Source organism: Lichenostomus cassidix, unplaced genomic scaffold, assembly GCF_008360975.1.
Source record: "Lichenostomus cassidix isolate B80296 unplaced genomic scaffold, HeHo_3.0 HiC_scaffold_36, whole genome shotgun sequence".
Lineage (NCBI taxonomy): Eukaryota > Metazoa > Chordata > Aves > Passeriformes > Meliphagidae > Lichenostomus > Lichenostomus cassidix.
Genome location: NW_028147270.1, coordinates 672,218 through 689,301, shown reverse-complemented (window position 1 = coordinate 689,301; position 17,084 = coordinate 672,218). Strand labels below are relative to the sequence as shown.

The 17,084-nt window shown below is 42.8% G+C and overlaps 1 protein-coding gene and 1 long non-coding RNA gene across 3 annotated transcripts; both read right to left on the bottom strand.

The window, feature by feature from the left end:
• Positions 1-221: 221 nt before the first annotated feature.
• On the bottom strand, positions 222-16,943 carry SH2B1 (SH2B adaptor protein 1; the record flags this gene model as incomplete). Its single annotated transcript, XM_085044436.1, has 5 exons — positions 222-316; positions 2,141-2,194; positions 2,737-2,854; positions 5,626-5,878; positions 16,621-16,943. Coding segments are annotated over 5 exons (843 nt in total), but the record flags the coding sequence as incomplete, so codon positions are not given.
• LOC146423736 (uncharacterized) lies at positions 8,756-14,324 on the bottom strand. 2 transcript variants are annotated; one of them, XR_014847350.1, is made up of 5 exons: positions 14,286-14,324; positions 13,291-13,371; positions 11,602-11,696; positions 10,356-10,423; positions 8,756-8,908 (listed from the first exon to the last, which is right to left on the bottom strand). It is a non-coding gene; the product is annotated as an uncharacterized LOC146423736 (long non-coding RNA). The 2 variants fall into 2 exon arrangements; XR_014847349.1 differs by lacking the exon at positions 14,286-14,324 and adding an exon at positions 14,136-14,175 and having other exon boundaries at positions 8,757-8,908.
• Positions 16,944-17,084: the final 141 nt, after the last annotated feature.

The window sequence follows — 17,084 nt, the reverse complement described above, 5'->3', positions numbered from 1 at the left end:
TGGTTTTTTTTTTACTTTTTTTTTTTCTCTCAAAATGTTCCCCCAAAAGGTGGGGGAGGGCGAGGGGTACAAATAAACCTCGGGGGTGGGGGAGGGGCGGGGTGGGGGAGGGCGGGGCGGTCTGCCCCTCACACCTGTAGTGTTTAATTTTTGGGATTTTTGGGGATTTTGGGGTTTTTTGGGATTTCGTACCGCGGTGGGGGAGGGGCGATGGGGGAGGGTCAGTCCGGGGTGGGGGCGGCGGGGGGGAGGAGGCTCGGGGGCTCGGCGGGGTGGGGGGAGGGGTCGGCGATGGTCGAGCGACTTCCGGTGCGACCTGGGGGGGGGAGGGGAGAGAGAGAGGAGCTAAAAATAGCAACCGGAGGCTAAATTTAGATCAAAATGACCCAAAATTGGCCAAAATTAGCTGAATTTGACCCAAAATTAGCCAAAATTGACCCAAAATTAGCCCAAATTTGCCCAAAACTTGCCCAAAATTGACCCAAATTTAGCTCAAATTGACTCAAATTTACTCAAAATTGACCCAAATTTAGCCCAAAATTGGCCAAAATTAGCTGGACCCAAATTTGACCGAAATTGACCCAAAATTGGCCAAAATTGACCCAAAAATAGCCCAAATTGACTCAAATTTAGCAAAATTCACCCAAAATTAGACAAAATTGACCCAAATTTAGCTGAAATTGACCCAGATTGACCCAAATTTAACTGAATTTGACCCAAAATTAGACAAAATTGACCCAAATTTGACCAAAATTGACCCAAATTTGCCCAAATTGACCCAAATTTAGCTGAAATTGACCCAAATTTAGCAGAAATTGACCCAAATTTGGCCCAAATTGACTCAAATTCAGCAAAATTGACCCAAATTTAGCCCAAATTTAGCCCAAATTGACCCAAATTTAGGCAAAATTGACCCAAATTTGCCCCAAATTGACCCAAATTTAACCTAAATTGACTCAAATTTAGCAAATTTGACTCAAATTTAACCTAAATTGACCCAAATTTAGCCCAAATTTAGCCCAAAATTGACCCAAAATTAGCCAAAAAATTGACCCAAATTTAGCCAAAATTTAGCAGAAATTGACCCAAATTTAACCTAAATTGACCCAAATTTCCTCAAATTTGACTCAAATTTAGCCAAATTGACCCAAATTTGCCCAAATTGACCCAAATTTAGCCCAAATTGACCCAAATTTAGCAAAATTGACCCAAATTTAGCTCAAATTTAGCTAAAATTGACCCAAATTTAACCTAAATTGTCCCAAATTTGCCCAAAATTGACCCAAATTTAGCAAAATTGACCCAAATTTAGCTCAAATTTTGCAGAAATTGTCCCAAATTTGCCCGAAATTGACCCAAATTTAACTGAATTTGACCCAAATTTAGCCCAAGTTGACCCAAAATTGGCCAAAATTGACCCAAAAATAGCCCAAATTGACTCAAATTTAGCAAAATTGACCCAAATTTAGCCGAAATTGACTCAAATTTAGCCAAAGTTGACCCAAATTGACCCAAATTTAGCTAAAATTGACCCAAAATTAGCAAAATTGACCCAAATTCAGCCGAAATCAACCCAAATTCCTCCTCAACCACCCCAAATCCCTTCTTTGGGACCCAAAATCTCCCAAAATTCCCCTTAAATCACCCAAAATCCCCCAAAATCTCCCAAAATTAACCCGAAATTAACCCAAATCTCCCCAAAATTCACCAAAATCACCCAAAATCGCCCAAATTTTCCCAAAATACCATAAATTCTGTGCGAAGCCACCACATAACTCAGCAGGGTGATGTCGCTGGGACCTCAAATCCTCCAAAAATCCCCCAAAATCCCCAAAAATACCCCAAAAATCCCCCAAAAATCCCCAAAAATCCCCAAAAATCCCCCAAAAATCACCCTAAAATCATCCCAAATTAACCGAAATTCGCCAAAATCACCCAAATTTGCCCAAATTTTCCCAAAATACCATAAATTCGATGAGATGCTACCACATAACTCAGCAGGGTGACAACGCTGGGACCTCAAATCCCCCAAAATTCCCCAAAAATCCCCTTAAAATCACCCAAAATTAACCCAAAATCACCCGAAATGAACCCAAAATTTAGGAAATTCATGGAAATCACCCAAATTTTCCCAAAATACCATAAATTCTGTGCGAAGCCACCACATAGCTCAGCAGGGTGACATCGCTGGGACCTCAAATCCCCCAAAAATCCCCAAAAATCCCATTAAAATCACCCAAAAATCACCCTAAAATCATCCCAAATTAACCGAAATTCGCCAAAATCACCCAAATTTGCCCAAATTTTCCCAAAATACCATAAATTCTGTGCGAAGCCACCACATAACTCAGCAGAGTGACATCGCTGGGACCTCAAATCCCCCAAAATTCCTCTCTAAAACCCCAAAAATCCTCCAAATTTGGCCCAAAAATCACCCGAAATTAACCCGAAATGAACCCAAAATTTAGGAAATTCATGGAAATTGCCCAAATTTTCCCAAAATACCATAAATTCGATGAGATGCCACCACATAACTCAGCAGGGTGACATCGCTGGGACCTCAAATCCCCCAAAAATCCTCTTTAAAACCCCAAAAATCACCCAAAATCACCCCAAAATTAAGCCTAAATTTACCGAAATTTCCCGAAATCACCCAAAATCGCCCAAATTTTCCCAAAATACCATAAATTCTGTGCGAAGCCACCACATAACTCAGCAGGGTGACATCACTGGGACCTCCCGACTCCAGCGGGATCGGATGAACCCGAAAATGCTCCAACATGTCGAAGATGCTTTGGAACCAAAGGTGCTGCACTCTGCACTGGGCAGCCTCGTTCAGGGACAGCCTCAGGTGCTGAAAGATTGAATTTTGGGGTGAAAAAGGGGAAAAATGGGAAAAAATAAAAAAAAAAAAGGTGAAAATCGGTGAAAAAATGGGGAAAATATGGTAAAAAATGGGGAAAATATGGCAAAAAATGGGGAAAAACATCCAAAAATGGGGATTTGGCAATGAGGAGTTTCGTTCAGGGACAGCCTCAGGTGCTGGAAAACATGAGTTTTGGGGTGAAAAAGGGGAAAAATGGGAAAAAATAAAAAAAAAATGGGGAAAATCGGTGAAAAAATGGGAAAAATGTGGCGAAAAATGGGGAAAATATGGTGAAAAATGGGGGAAAAACACCCAAAAAAGGGGATTTTGGGGTAAAAATGCTGCACTCTGCACTGGGCAGCCTCGTTCAGGGACAGCCTCAGGTGCTGGAAAATGTAAAATTTGGGGTGAAAAAGGGGAAAAATGGGAAAAAACAAAAAAAAAAAGGGGAAAATCGGTGAAAAAATGGGGAAAATATGGCGAAAAATGGGGAAAATATGGCAAAAAATGGGGATTTTGGGGTAAAAATGGGGATTTGGCACTGGGCAGCCTCGTTCAGGGACAGCCTGAGGTGCTGAAAATGTAAAATTTGGGGTGAAAAAGGGGAAAAATGGGAAAAAACAAAAAAAAAAAGGTGAAAATCGGTGAAAAAATGGGGAAAATATGGCAAAAAATGGGGAAAATATGGTGAAAAATGGGGGAAAAACACCCAAAAATGGGGATTTGGCAACGAGGAGTTTCGTTCAGGGACACCCTGAGGTGCTGAAAAACACAAAATTTGGGGTGAAAAAGGGGAAAAATGGGAAAAAACAACAAAAAAAGGGGAAAATCGGTGAAAAAATGGGGAAAATATAGCGAAAAATGGGGAAAATATGGGGGAAAATGTGGTAAAAAATGGGGAAAAAACACCCAAAAATGGGGATTTTGGGGTAAAAATGCTGCACTCTGCACTGGGCAGCCTCGTTCAGGGACAGCCTGAGGTGCTGAAAAATGTAAAATTTGGGGTGAAAAAGGGGAAAAATGGGAAAAAATAAAAAAAAAAGGGGAAAATCGGTGAAAAAATGGGGAAAAAACACCCAAAAATGGGGAAAAAACACCAAAAAATGGGGATTTGGGACTATAAAATCCCCATTTTTTCACCTAAAACCATCAGGTTTTTTACCAAAATCACAGTTTTTTGCCCCAAATCTCACCTTGGCTTTCCCCTGGAAGTTGAAGGTGAGTCAAACCCCAATTTCTCTCTGCACAACTCATAGTTTTTGCTATAAAATTCCCATTTTTTGCTATAAAATCACCATTTTTTCACATAAAATGATGCGGTTTTTTCCCAAAATCGCCGTTTTTTGCCCCAAATCTCACCTTGGCTTTCCCCTGGAAGTTGAAGGTGAGCACATACTCCCCTCTCCTGGTCTCGCTCTGCCTGACCAGGAACACTCCGTGCCCCTCCTGACCCCTTTCACCCCAGAAAATCCCCATTTTTTCACCAAAAATCCCCGTTTTTTCACCAAAAAAATCGGGTTTTTTACCAAAATCCCCATTTTTTCACCCAAACCCACCTTGGCTTTCCCCTGGAAGTTGAAGGTGAGCACAAACCCCAATTTCACTCTCCAAAATCCCCATTTTTTGCCATAAAATCCCCATTTTTTGTTCTAAAATCCCCATTTTTTCACCTAGAATCATCGGGTTTTTTCCCAAAATCCCCGTTTTTTGCCCCAAACTGACCTTGGCTTTCCCCTGGCAGTTGAAGGTGAGCACAGACCCCAATTTCACTCTCTAAAATCCCCATTTTACCCCAGAAAATCCCCATTTTTTGCCATAAAATCCCCATTTTTTCACCTAGAATCATCGGGTTTTTTACCAAAATCGCAGTTTTTTGCCCCAAACTGACCTTGGCTTTCCCCTGGCAGTTGAAGGTGAGCACAAACCCCAATTTCACTCTCTAAAATCCCCGATTTTTGCCGTAAAATCCCCATTTTTTCACCAAAAATCACCATTTTTTCGCGTAAAATCACCGTTTTTTCCCGAAATTTCACTTTTTCTCCCCAAATCCCACCTTGGCTTTCCCCTGGAAGTTGAAGGTGAGCACAAACCCCAATTTCACTCTCTAAAATCCCCGATTTTTGCCGTAAAATCCCCATTTTTTCACCAAAAATCCCCATTTTTCGCTATAAAATCCCCGTTTTTTTTACCAAAATTTCACTTTTTCTCCCCAAATCTCACCTTGGCTTTCCCCTGGAAGTTGAAGGTGAGCACAAACCCCAATTTCACTCTCTAAAATCCCCATTTTACCCCAGAAAATCCCCATTTTTTGCTCTAAAATCACCGTTTTTTTGTATAAAATCACCATTTTTTTACCAAAATCGCCGGTTTTTGCCCCAAACTGACCTTGGCTTTCCCCTGGAAGTTGAAGGTGAGCACGTACTCCCCTCTCCGGGTCTCGCTCTGCCTCACCAGGAACACTCCGTGCCCCTCCTGGCCCATTTTACCCCATTTTTGGCTATAAAATCCCCATTTTTCGCTATATAAAGATCGCGTTTTTTCCCAAAATCGCCGTTTTTCGCCCCAAACCCACCTTGGCTTTCCCCTGGAAGTTGAAGGTGAGCACGTACTCCCCCCGTCTCGTTTCACTTTGTCTCACCAGGAACACTCCGTGCCCCTCCTGACCCCTTTTACCCCATTTTTGGCTATAAAATCCCCATTTTTTCACCAAAAAAGATCGCGTTTTTTCCCAAAATCCCCATTTTTTCACCCAAACTGACCTTGGCTTTCCCCTGGAAGTTGAAGGTGAGCACGTACTCCCCTCTCCGGGTCTCACTTTGTCTCACCAGGAACACTCCGTGCCCCTCCTGCCCTCCCTGCAGCACGAGCTGCGCCGCGCGGAGCCGCGACAGAGTGCCGTGGAACCAGGGGAAGCTGGCCAGGGAGTGACCGAAATCCCCCAAAATCGACCCAAAATCGGAGCCCCCCGGGTCGGGAGGGGCGGGGGGAGGGGGAGAGGGGGAAGGGAAAGGCCTGGGGGGGAGGGGTAGGGGAGATTTGGGGGAAAATGGGAAATTTTGGGAAAAATGGGGAATTTTGGAGGAAAATTGGGATTTTGGGAAAAATTGGAAATTTGAGAAAAATGGGGAGAGAAATGGGATTTTTGGGGGAAAATGGGAATTTTTGGGGGAAAAAATGGGGAATTTTGGGGAAAAATTGGGAAATTTGGGAGGAAAATGGGAATTTTAGAGAAAAATGGGGATATTTGGGGGAAAATGGGGAAATTTGGGAGGAAAAATGGGAAATTTGGGGAAAATTGGGAAATTTGAAAATAAAATTTGGGGAGGAATTTTGGGGGAAAATGGTGGTTGGGGATAAAATAGGAAATTTTGGGAAAAGGTGAGTTTTGGGGGAAAATGGGATTTTGGGGAAAATGGGGGAAAAATGGGAAATTTGGGAAAAAATGGGAAAAATGGGGAATTTGGGGAAATTTAGGGGGAAAGGGAATTTTGGGAAATGGGGAATTTGGAAAATGGGGAATTTTGGAAATGGGGAAATTTGGGGAAAAATGGGAAATTTGGGGGAAAATGGGGATATTTGGGGAAAATTAGGTTTAGGGGAAAAATGGGAAATTTGGGGGAAATGGGAGTTTGGGGAAAAAATGGGAATTTGAAAATTGGGAAATTTGGCGGAAATTTGGGGGAAAAGAAATTTTGGGGAAAAATGGGGAAATTTGGGGGAAAAATGGGGATTTTGGGGGAAAATTAGGCGGGATTGGGAAAAGGGGATTTGGGAGAGAAATGGAGATATTTTGGGGAAAAAATGGGAATTTTGGGGAAAATTGGGATTTTGGGGAGAAAATGGGAATTTTGGGGTAAAAATGGATTTTGGGGAAATTGGGATTTTGGGGGAAAATAGGGAAATTTAGGGGTGAAAAGGGGAATTTTGGGAGAGAAATTGTGATATTTGGGGAAAATGGGAATTTTGGAGAAAATGGGATTATTTGGGGGGTAAAATGGGAATTTGGGAAAATGGGAAATTTTGGGGGGAAAAAGGGGGAATTTGGGGGAAATTTGGGGGTGAAAAGGGGAATTTGGGGGATAAAATGGGATTTTGGGGGGAAAATTGGGAAATTTAGGGGAAAAATTTGGGGGATTTGGGCAACAAAATGGGGATTTTGGGGGAAAAAATGGTGAGTTTGGGGAGGAAATGGGAGATTTGGGGGGAAAAAAAGGAATTTAGGGAATATTTGGGAAACAAAAAAGGAATTTAAATTAATTTAGTGCAGTTTAGAGTTTAAGTCACAACCAGAGTCCCAAAATCCCCCAAAATCTCCCAAAATCCCCCCAAATCTGAGCTCCAACCTCCCCAATTTGGGTTCAAACAACTCAAAATTAACACCCAAAATGTCCAAAATTGGGATTTAAACCCAAAACCCACCAAATCCACCCAAATTCACCCAAATTTGGGACAAATTTCCCCAAAATTCACCACAAATCCCTCAAAAATTTTTAACAAATCCCCCAAATTCCCACTAAATTCCCCAAAATTCCCAATAAATTCCAAAAAATTCCACACAAATCCCCCAAAATTGGAACAATTCCCCCCAAAATTCCCCATAAATCCCCCAAATTCTTGACAAACTCCCCCAAAATTAGGACAAATTCCCCAAAATCCCCCAAAATTCCCCCAAAATCCCCATTAACAAATCCCCCAAAATTCCACACAAATACCCCAAAATTAGAACAATTTCCCCCAAAATTAGGACAAATCCCCAAAATTTTGACAAATCCCCCAAAATTTCCAATAAATTCCCCAAAATTCCCCATAAATCCCCAAAATTGGAACAATTGCCCCCAAAATTCCCAATAAATCCCAAAAATTCCCAAAAAATCCCCAAAATTCCCAATAAATCCCCCAAAATTAGAACAATTTCCCCCAAATTTTGTGACAAATCCCCAAATTCAATAGTCACCCAAAATCCAAAAATCCCCAATTCTCACAAACCTCCCAAAACCCCCAAAATTCCAATAAATCCCCCAAAATTGTGACAAATTCCCCAAAATTCGCAATAAATTTCCCAAAATCCCCAATAAATCCCCAAAATTCCCCATAAATCCCCCAAAATTAGGAACAAATGCCCCAAAATCCCCCAAAATTCACTACAAATCCCCCAAAATTAGGACAAACCCCCCAAAATTGTGACAAAATCCCCAAAATTCCCAACAATTCCCCCCAAAATTCCCACTAAATCCCCCAAAATTCCACATAAATTCCCCAAAATTCTGACAAATCCCCCAAAATTCCCCATGAAGTCCCCAAAATTCCCCCAAAATTCCCAATAAATCCCCAAAATTTGTGACAAATCCCCAAAATTCCCCAAATTACCAATAAATCCCCCAAAATTAGGACAAATCCCCAAAATTTTGACAAATCCCCCAAAATTCCCAATAAATTTCCCAAAATTCCCAATAAATCCCCAAAAATTCGCCATAAATCCCCCAAAATTGGAACAATTCCCTCTAAAATTCCCAATAAATCCCCAAAATTCCCAAGAATTTCCCCCAAAATTCCCAAGAATTTCCCCCAAAATTCCCCATAAATCCCCCGAAATTCACTACAAATCCCCAAAATTCTGACAAATCCCCCAAAATTCCCCATAAATCCCCAAAATTGGAACAATTCCCCCCAAAATTCAGGAAAAATCCCAAAATTAGGACAAATCCCCAAAATTCCCCATAAAACCCCAAAATTGGAACCAATTTCCCAAATTCCCCAAAATTCCCCCAAATTCCCCATAAATTCTAAACAATAAATCCCCAAAATCCCCCGAAATTCCCCATAAATCCCCAAAATTCGAACAATTCCCACCAAAATTTGGGACAAATCCCCCAAAATTCCCCCCAAACCCCCCAAACCCCCCGCCGCCCCTCCCCCTACCTGTCTGGGGTGTCGGGGCGGGGTGGGGGAGGGGCGGGGGGGGAGGGGCGCTGAGCTCCTCCAGCGGCACGCGGGGGGGCAGCTCGGGGGGGGGAGGGGCGGCTGGGAGACCTCCGTAAGCACCTGGATTGGGGAGAGAGGGGAATTCGGGATTTTGGGGATTTTGGGGGATTTTTTGGGATTTTTGGGATTTTTTGGGATTTTTTGGGGGATTTTGGGAAGTTTTTGAGGGATTTTTTGGGAGGTTTTGGGGTTTTTTTGGAGGATTTTGGGGATTTTTTGAGGTTTTGGGTTTGGGGATTTTGGAAGTTTTAGGTTTTTGGTTTTGGGGATTTTGGGGGGTTTTGGGGTTTGGGGAATTTTGGGGGTTTTGAGAGATTTTGGGATATTTTAGGATTTTGGGGGATTTGGGGATTTTGGCATGTTTGGGATTTTTTGTGGGATTTTGGGGTTTTTTTGGGGGATTTTGGGAAGTTTTTGAGGGATTTTTTGGGATGTTTTGGGGTTTTTTGGGGTTTTTGGAGGATTTTGGGGATTTTGGGGATTTTGGGAGATTTTGGGATTTTTTGTGGGATTTTGGGGTTTTGGGGATTTTGGGATTTTGGGGTTTGGGATGTTTAGGGGTTTGGGGACTTGGTTTTTTGGGGGGATTTTGGGGTTTTTGGGGTTTTTTTGGGATGTTTAGGGGTTTTTTGGGGGATTTTTTGGGGATTTTGGGGTTTTTGGGGATTTTTTTGGTTTTTGAGGGATTTTGGGAAGTTTTTTTGGGGAAGTTTGGCTTGATTTTTGGTTTTTTTAGGGTTTTTTACTTTGGGATTTTTATTATTTTTGGGGGTTTTTTTTGGTTTTTGGGGTTTTTTGGGGATTTTTGGGGAATTTTTTGGGGTTTTTTGGGACAATTTTTGGGTGTTTTTGGGGCTATTTTTGGGAAGTTTTTGGGGCAATTTTTGGGCTATTTTTGAGTGGTTTTTAGGGCGATTTCGGGGTGTATTTTAGGAATATTTTGGGGTATTTTTGGGGCGATTTTGGGCTATTTTTGGGTCAATTTCGGGGTGTTTTTGGGTCCATTTTTGGGTTGATTTCGGGGCAATTTTGGGGCTATTTTTGGGTCGATTTCGGGGAGTATTTTAGGAATATTTTAGGAATATTTTGGGGTGATTTTGGGGTGTTTTTGGACTATTTTTGGGTTGATTTCGGGGCATTTTGGGGGCAATTTTGGGGCTATTTTTGGGGCAATTTCGGGGTGTATTTTAGGAACATTTTGGGGTGTTTTTGGGCTATTTTTGGGGCAATTTCAGGGCGTTTTGGGTCCATTTTTGGGCTATTTTGGGGTGTTTTTTGGGGCAATTTCGGGATGTGTTTTAAGAATATTTTGGGGTGTTTTTGGGCTATTTTTGGGGCGATTTTGGGAATTTTTTGGGGCAATTTCGGGGTGTTTTTGGGTCCATTTTTGGGTTGATTTTGGGGCAATTTTGGGGCTATTTTTGGGGCGATTTCGGGGTGTATTTTAGGAATATTTTGGGGTGTTTTTGGGGTGTTTTTGGGTGGATTTGGGGCGTTTTTGGGTCACCTTGGCTGAGCAGCTCGGCACTCTCCCCCCTGAGCAGCTCAGAGTCTGAGGGAAGCTCAGAATCATCTCTGGGGGAAAATCAGAGAAAAACGGGAAAAGTGAACAGAAATCGGAGAAAAATGGGAAAAAGGGAAAATTGGGAAAAAGAGGGAAAAAGAGGGAAAATGGGGGAAAAATGGGGAAAGGGAGAAGGAGAAAAAAGAGGGAAAAAAGGGGAAAAAAGAGAGAAAAAGGGGAAAAATGGAGAAAAAGCAGGAAAAAAGGAAAAAAGGGGAAAAAGACAAAAAAATGGGAGAAAAAGGGGAAAAACGGAGAAGAAAAGAGAAAAAAAAGGAGAAAAAGGGAGAAAAAAAAGAAGAAAAAAAAGAAAAAAGGAAAACAAAAAAGGGAAAAAGAAAAAAAGGGGAAAAGTGGAAAAAGAGGAGAACAAGAAGGAAAAAGAGAAAAAAAAATTGGAAAACAGGAAAAAGGGAGAAAAATGGGAAAAAGGAAAAAAGGAGGAAAAAAGAGAAAAAAGAGAAAAAAGAGAAAAAAGAGAAAAAAAGAGAAAAAAGAAAAAAAAGAGAAAAAAGTGAAAAAAGAAGAAAAAAGTGAAAAAAGAGAAAAAAGTAGAAAAAATGCAGAAAAAAAGGGAAAAATGGAGAAAACAGGAAAAAAGAAAATAAAAGGGAAAAAAGGTAAAAAAAGAAAAAAGGAAAAAAGAAAAAAAGGAGAAAAAAGGGAAAAATGGAGAAAAGGTAAAAAAACAAAAAAGGGAAAAGAAAAGAAAAAAAGTAGAAAAAAATGAAGAAAAAAACATAAAAGGAGAAAAAAGTGAAAAAAAGGAAAAAAAAGGGAAAAAAGGGGAAAAAGAGAAAAAAGGAGTAAAAAAGGACAAAAAAAAAGGAAAAGAAGGAGGAAAAAAGGAGATAAAAAGGAGAAAAGGGAAAAAAGGGGGAAAAAGAGAAAAAAGAAGAAAAAAGGAAAAAAAGGAGAAAAAAGGAAATTAAAAAGGGAAAAAATGGAGAAAAAAAGGGAAAAAAGTAGAAAAAAAGGAGAAAAAAGAGAAAAAAAAGAAGAAAAATGGGAAAATAAGGAGAAAAAAGGGAAAAAAATAAGAAAAAAAGGAAAAAAAAGGGGAAAAAAAAGAGAAAAAATTCAGAAAAAAATAGAAAAAAAGGGGAAAAAAGGAAAAAAAAAGGAAAAGAGGGGGAGGGGAAGGAAAGGGGGAGGGGAAGGGGGGAGGGGAGCCCAAATCAGGTCTCACGGGGAGCTCGGCGGGAATTCGGCGAATTGCTGCAGCCAAAGTTGTCTTTGCTGCTCGTCAGGAGCTTCCAGCAGCAGCTGCAGCCCTGAGGGGGTCTGAAAAGAAAAAAAATAGAGAAATTTGTATCAAAAATGGAGAAATTTATATAAAAAATACAGAAATTTGTATCAAAAATGGAGAAATTCCTACAGAAAATACACAATGAACACCCAGCTGCAGCCCTGAGGGGGTCTGGAAACACAAAAAATACAGAAATTTATATCAAAAATGGAGAAATTTGTATCAAAAATACAGAAATTTATATCAAAAATGGAGAAATTTTTATCAAAAATACAGAAATTTATACAGAAAATTGAGAATAAACACCCAATTGCAGATCTGAGGGAGTCTGGAAACCAAAAATAGAGAAATTTGTATCAAAAATAGAGAAATTCACACAGAAAATACAGAAATTTGTACCAAAAATAGAGAAATTTGTACCAAAACCTGAAAAATTCATACAGAAAACTGACAATAAACACCCAGCTGCAGACCTGAGGAAGTCTGGAAACCAAAAATTAGACAAATTTGACCCAAAAATAGACAAATTTATACCAAAAATTGAGAAACTTAAACCAAAAACCGAGAAATTCGCACAGAAAATACAGAAATTCACACCGAAAATGGAAATATTCATACAGAAAATGGAGAAATTCAGACCAGAAATGGAGAAATTCATACAGAAAACAGAAAATTTCACACAGAAAATAGATAATGAACACCCAGCTGCAGCCCCAAGGGAGTCTGGGATCCAAAAATGGAGAAATTTATACCAAAAATTGAGAAATTCACACAGAAAATAGAGAATGAACACAGAAATCAAGGCAGGAAGCTAAAAAATGGCAAAATCCTATAAAAATCCCATGGAAATCCCAAAAATAAACCCCAAAATCCAGTCAGGAACCCAAAAAATAGCAAAATCCTATAGAAATCCCATAAAAATCCCAAAAATAAACCCCAAATCCACCCGGGAACCCAAAAAAATGGCAAAATCCTACAAAAATCCCATAAAAATCCTAGAAAAATCCCACAGAAATCATATAAAAATCCCAGAAATAAACCCCAAAACGGAAAAATCCTACAAAAACCCTATAAAAAACCCACAAAAATCCCTCAAAAACCCCAGAAAAATCCCAGAAACAAACCCCAAAAACCACCCAAAAACCCCCCAAAAAACCCCCAAAACAACAAAAAAACCCCAAAAAAAACTCCAAAAACCCCAAAAACCCCCAAAAAACCTCCAAAAAACCCCAAAACCCCAAAAATCCCCAAAACCTCAAAAACCCCAAAAACCCCCAAAAAACCCCCAAAAACTCAAAAACCCCAAAAACCCCAAAAACCTCCAAAACCCCAAAAAAACCTCCAAAAACCCCAAAAAACCCCCCAAAACCCCAAAAACCCCAAAGAAAACCCCAAAAAACCTCCAAAAAACCTCCAAAAAACCCCAAAAAACCCCAAAAACCCCAAAAAAACCCCAATAACCTCCAAAAAACCCCAAAAAACCACACCAACCTCCCCAAAAAACCCCAAAAAACCCCAAAAAACCCCCAAAAAACCCCAAAAACCACACCAACCTCCCCAATTCCCCCCAAATTCCCCCAAAATCCCCAAATTCCCCCAAATTCGGTTCCATCCCTGTCGGTTTCTCACCGCGATGCGGAAGCTGCAGCCGGACGCTGCGGGACTCGCTGCCAGCGCGGCGCACGGAAGGACCAACCGCGGCTTGGCGGCCTGAGGGGGATTTGGGGGGAAATCAGAGAGTTTTGGGGGTTCGGAGATCGAAATACCCCAGAAACCTTTTTTACCCTTTTTTCCCGATTTTTTCACCATTTTTTCCCCGATTTTTCCTATTTTTTTCCGATTTTTTCCTGTTTTTTTCCCGGTTTTTTCCCATTTTTTCCAGTTTTTTCTCCATTTTTTTCCCGATTTTTCCCACTTTTTCCCTTTTTTCACCATTTTTTCCGATTTTTTTCCCAATTTTTTCCCTTTTTTCCCATTATTTTCCGATTTTTTCCTGTTTTTTCCCGATTTTTTTCATTTTTTCCCCATTTTTACCATGTTTTCCGATTTCTTTCGTGCTTGTCCTGTTTTGTTCCCCATTTTTTCCCGTTTTTTCCCCGATATTTTCCCTTTTTTTCCGATTTTTCCCCAATTTTTTTCTTTTTCCCCTTTTTTCCCCATTTTCCCCCGATTTTTTCCCCGTTTTTCCCCATTTTTCCCGATTTTTCCTTTTTTCCTGATTTTTTCCCGTTTTTCCTGGTTTTATCCTGGTTTTTCCCATTTTTTCCCCGTTTTTTCCCATTTTTTCCCCATTTCCCCCGTTTCTTCCCGATTTTCCCCGTTTTTCCCAATTTTTCCCATTTTCTCCTCGTTTTTCCCGATTTTTTCCCTTTTTTTCCCGATTTTTACCCCGAATTTTCCCAATTTCTCCCCCAATTTTTCCCATTTCTCCCCATTTTTGCCCAAAATCCCCATTTTTCACCCCAAAACCTCACCTTGGGGGGCACGAACAGCTCCAGCGCCGCCCCCTCCCCATTTCCCAAATTTCCCCCAAATTTTCCCATTTTTACCCAGATTTTTCCCATTTTTTGTCCCAAATTTTTAATTTTTGCCCAAAATCGCAGTTTTTCACCCCAAAATCTCACCTTGGGCGGCACGAACAGCTCCAGCGCCGCCCCCTCCCCATTTCCCAAATTTCCCCCATTTTTACCCCAATTTCTCCCCAAATTTTAACCATTTTTTCCCCGATTTTTCCCATTTTTCATTTTTGCCCAAAATCGCGGTTTTTCACCCCAAAATCTCACCTTGGGGGGCACGAACAGCTCCAGCGCCGCCCCCTCCCCATTTCCCAAATTTCCCTTATTTTTCCCTCTTTTTTTCCCCATTTTTACCCCAAATTTTAACCATTTTTACCCCAAATTTCCCCATTTTTCCCCCAAATTTTTCACTTTTTGCCCAAAATCGCGGTTTTTCACCCCAAATCTCACCTTGGGGGGCACGAACAGCTCCAGCGCCGCCCCCTCCCCTCACCCCAAATTTCCCATTTTTTTCCCGATTTTCACCCCAAATTTTAACCATTTTTACCCCAAATTTTCCCGAATTTTCCCATTTTTACCCCAAATTTGCCCAAAATCGCGGTTTTTCGCCCCAAAATCTCACCTTGGGGGGCACGAACAGCTCCAGCGCCGCCCCCTCCCCATTTCCCCAATTTCCCTCATTTTTCCCCCAAATTTTCCCATTTTTACCCCAATTTCACCCCAAATTTTAACCATTTTTTCCCGATTTTCCCCATTTATAATTTTTGCCCAAAATCGCGGTTTTTCACCCCAAATCTCACCTTGGGGGGCACGAACAGCTCCAGCGCCGCCCCCTCCCCATTCCCCAAATTACCCAATTTCTCCCCATTTTCACCCCAAATTTTAACCATTTTTTCCCCGTTTTTCCCATTTTTAATTTTTGCCCAAAATCCCCATTTTTCGCCCCAAAATCTCACCTTGGGGGGCACGAACAGCTCCAGCGCCGCCCCCTCCCCATTTCCCCCATTTTTACCCCAATTTCTCCCCAAATTTTAACCATTTTTTCCCCGATTTTTCCCATTTTTTGTCCCAAATTTTTAATTTTTGCCCAAAATCCCCATTTTTCACCCCAAATCTCACCTTGGGGGGCACGAACAGCTCCAGCGCCGCCCCCTCCCCTTCCCCGCGGATCCTCATCCTGCAGCGCCGCCCCTCCCCCCCCGCGCCCCTCCCCCCCCGCCGCCCCAAAACCCCCAAAAAAGCCCCAAAACTCCCCAAATTCTGCTCCTCCAGCAGCCGCAGCTGCCCCTGGCGCGCCCAGGGCTCCGCGTTTTGGGGCGAAATCGGGGGATTTTGGGGGTTTTGGGGGTTCGGGGGGTTCGGGGGCGGGTTTTGGGTGGAATTTGGGGGATTTTGGGACTCGGCCGAGCGCCACTGCAGCATCCCGCGGACCGAGCGCCCGACGCTGCGCAGAGAGAAGCGTTTGCGGGCTTTGGGTTTTGGGGCGAAAAACGGCGATTTTGGGTCCGTTTGGGGAGATTTCGGGTAAATTTCGGGGGATTTTGGGTCGGTTTGGGGAGATTTTGGGTCGGTTTGGGGCGATTTTGGGTCGATTTCGGGGGATTTCGGGTGCGTTTGGGGAGATTTTAGGTCCGTTCGAGGGGATTTTGGGTCGATTTCGGGGGATTTTGGGGCGATTTGGGGAGATTTCGGTGAAATTTCGGGAGGTTTCGGGGAGATCTGGGGAGAAATCGGGGAGGTTTCGGGCGATTTTGGGTCGATTTCGGGCGATTTCGGGGAAATCCGGAGCGACCTCGGGGCGGTTTGGGGCGATTTCGGCGGAATTTCGGGAGATTCCGGGGAAATTTGGGGCGATTTTGGGGGATTTTGGGGCGAAATCGCGGGATTTTGGGGCGATTTTTGGGGATTTTGCGGCGATTTTTGGGGATTTTGGGGCGAAATCAGGAGATTTTGGGGCGATTTTTGGGGATTTTGGGGGGAAATCGCGGAATTTTGGTGCAAAACCGTGAGATTTTGGGGCAAAATCGTGAGATTTTGGGGCGATATCGCTCCGATCTGAATCGATTTTGGGTCAATTCCGGCTGATTTTGGGTCAATTTCGGCCAATTTCGGGTCAATTCTGGCTGATTTCGGGTCAATTTCAGCCAATTTTGGGTCAATTCCGGCCAATTTCGGGTGATTTTCAGCCAATTTTGGGTCAATTCCGGCCGATTTCCGGTCAAATTCGGCCGATTTTGGGTCAATTCCGGCCAATTTTGGGTCAAATTCGGCTGATTTTGGGTGATTTTCAGCCGATTTTGGGTCAATTTCAGCCAATTTTGGGTGATTTTCATCCAATTTCGGCTCAACCCCACCCAACTCCGCCCTGCCCCCGGCAACTCCCCGAAACCCCACGATTTCACCCCAAAACTCCTCCCCCCTCCCCCCCGCCCCGTGTCGCGACAGCAGCCCCGCCGGCGGGGGGAGGGGCGCCGCCCCGCCCTCCCCTCCCCCACCCCGCTCGCCCGCCGCTCGCCACACTTCGGCCTCGAAATGTTCCAGAAAGTTCCTGGCGAAGCGGCGCGAGAAGGCGGCGGCGGCTCCCGGGCCGCCCAGCTGCGGCTGAGTCGCGACAAAGTCGCGATAGCGCCGAGCGAAGTCGCGCGCCGCCGCGCGGGCCTGGCGCTGGCAGAAGTCGCGCCAGCCCGGGGCGGGCCGGGGGGAGTTCGGGGGGATTTGGGGGGAATTTGGGGGATTTTGGGAAAATTTGGGGGAAGTTTTGGGAAAAATTGGGGGAGTTTTCAGGGCAAATTTAGGGTTTTGGGGGATTTAGGGGATTTTGGGGTGAATTTGGGAGTTTAGGGAAATTTGGGGGTTTAAGGAGGAATTTAGGGGGATTTGGGAGAATTTAGGGGGATTTTTGGGGGA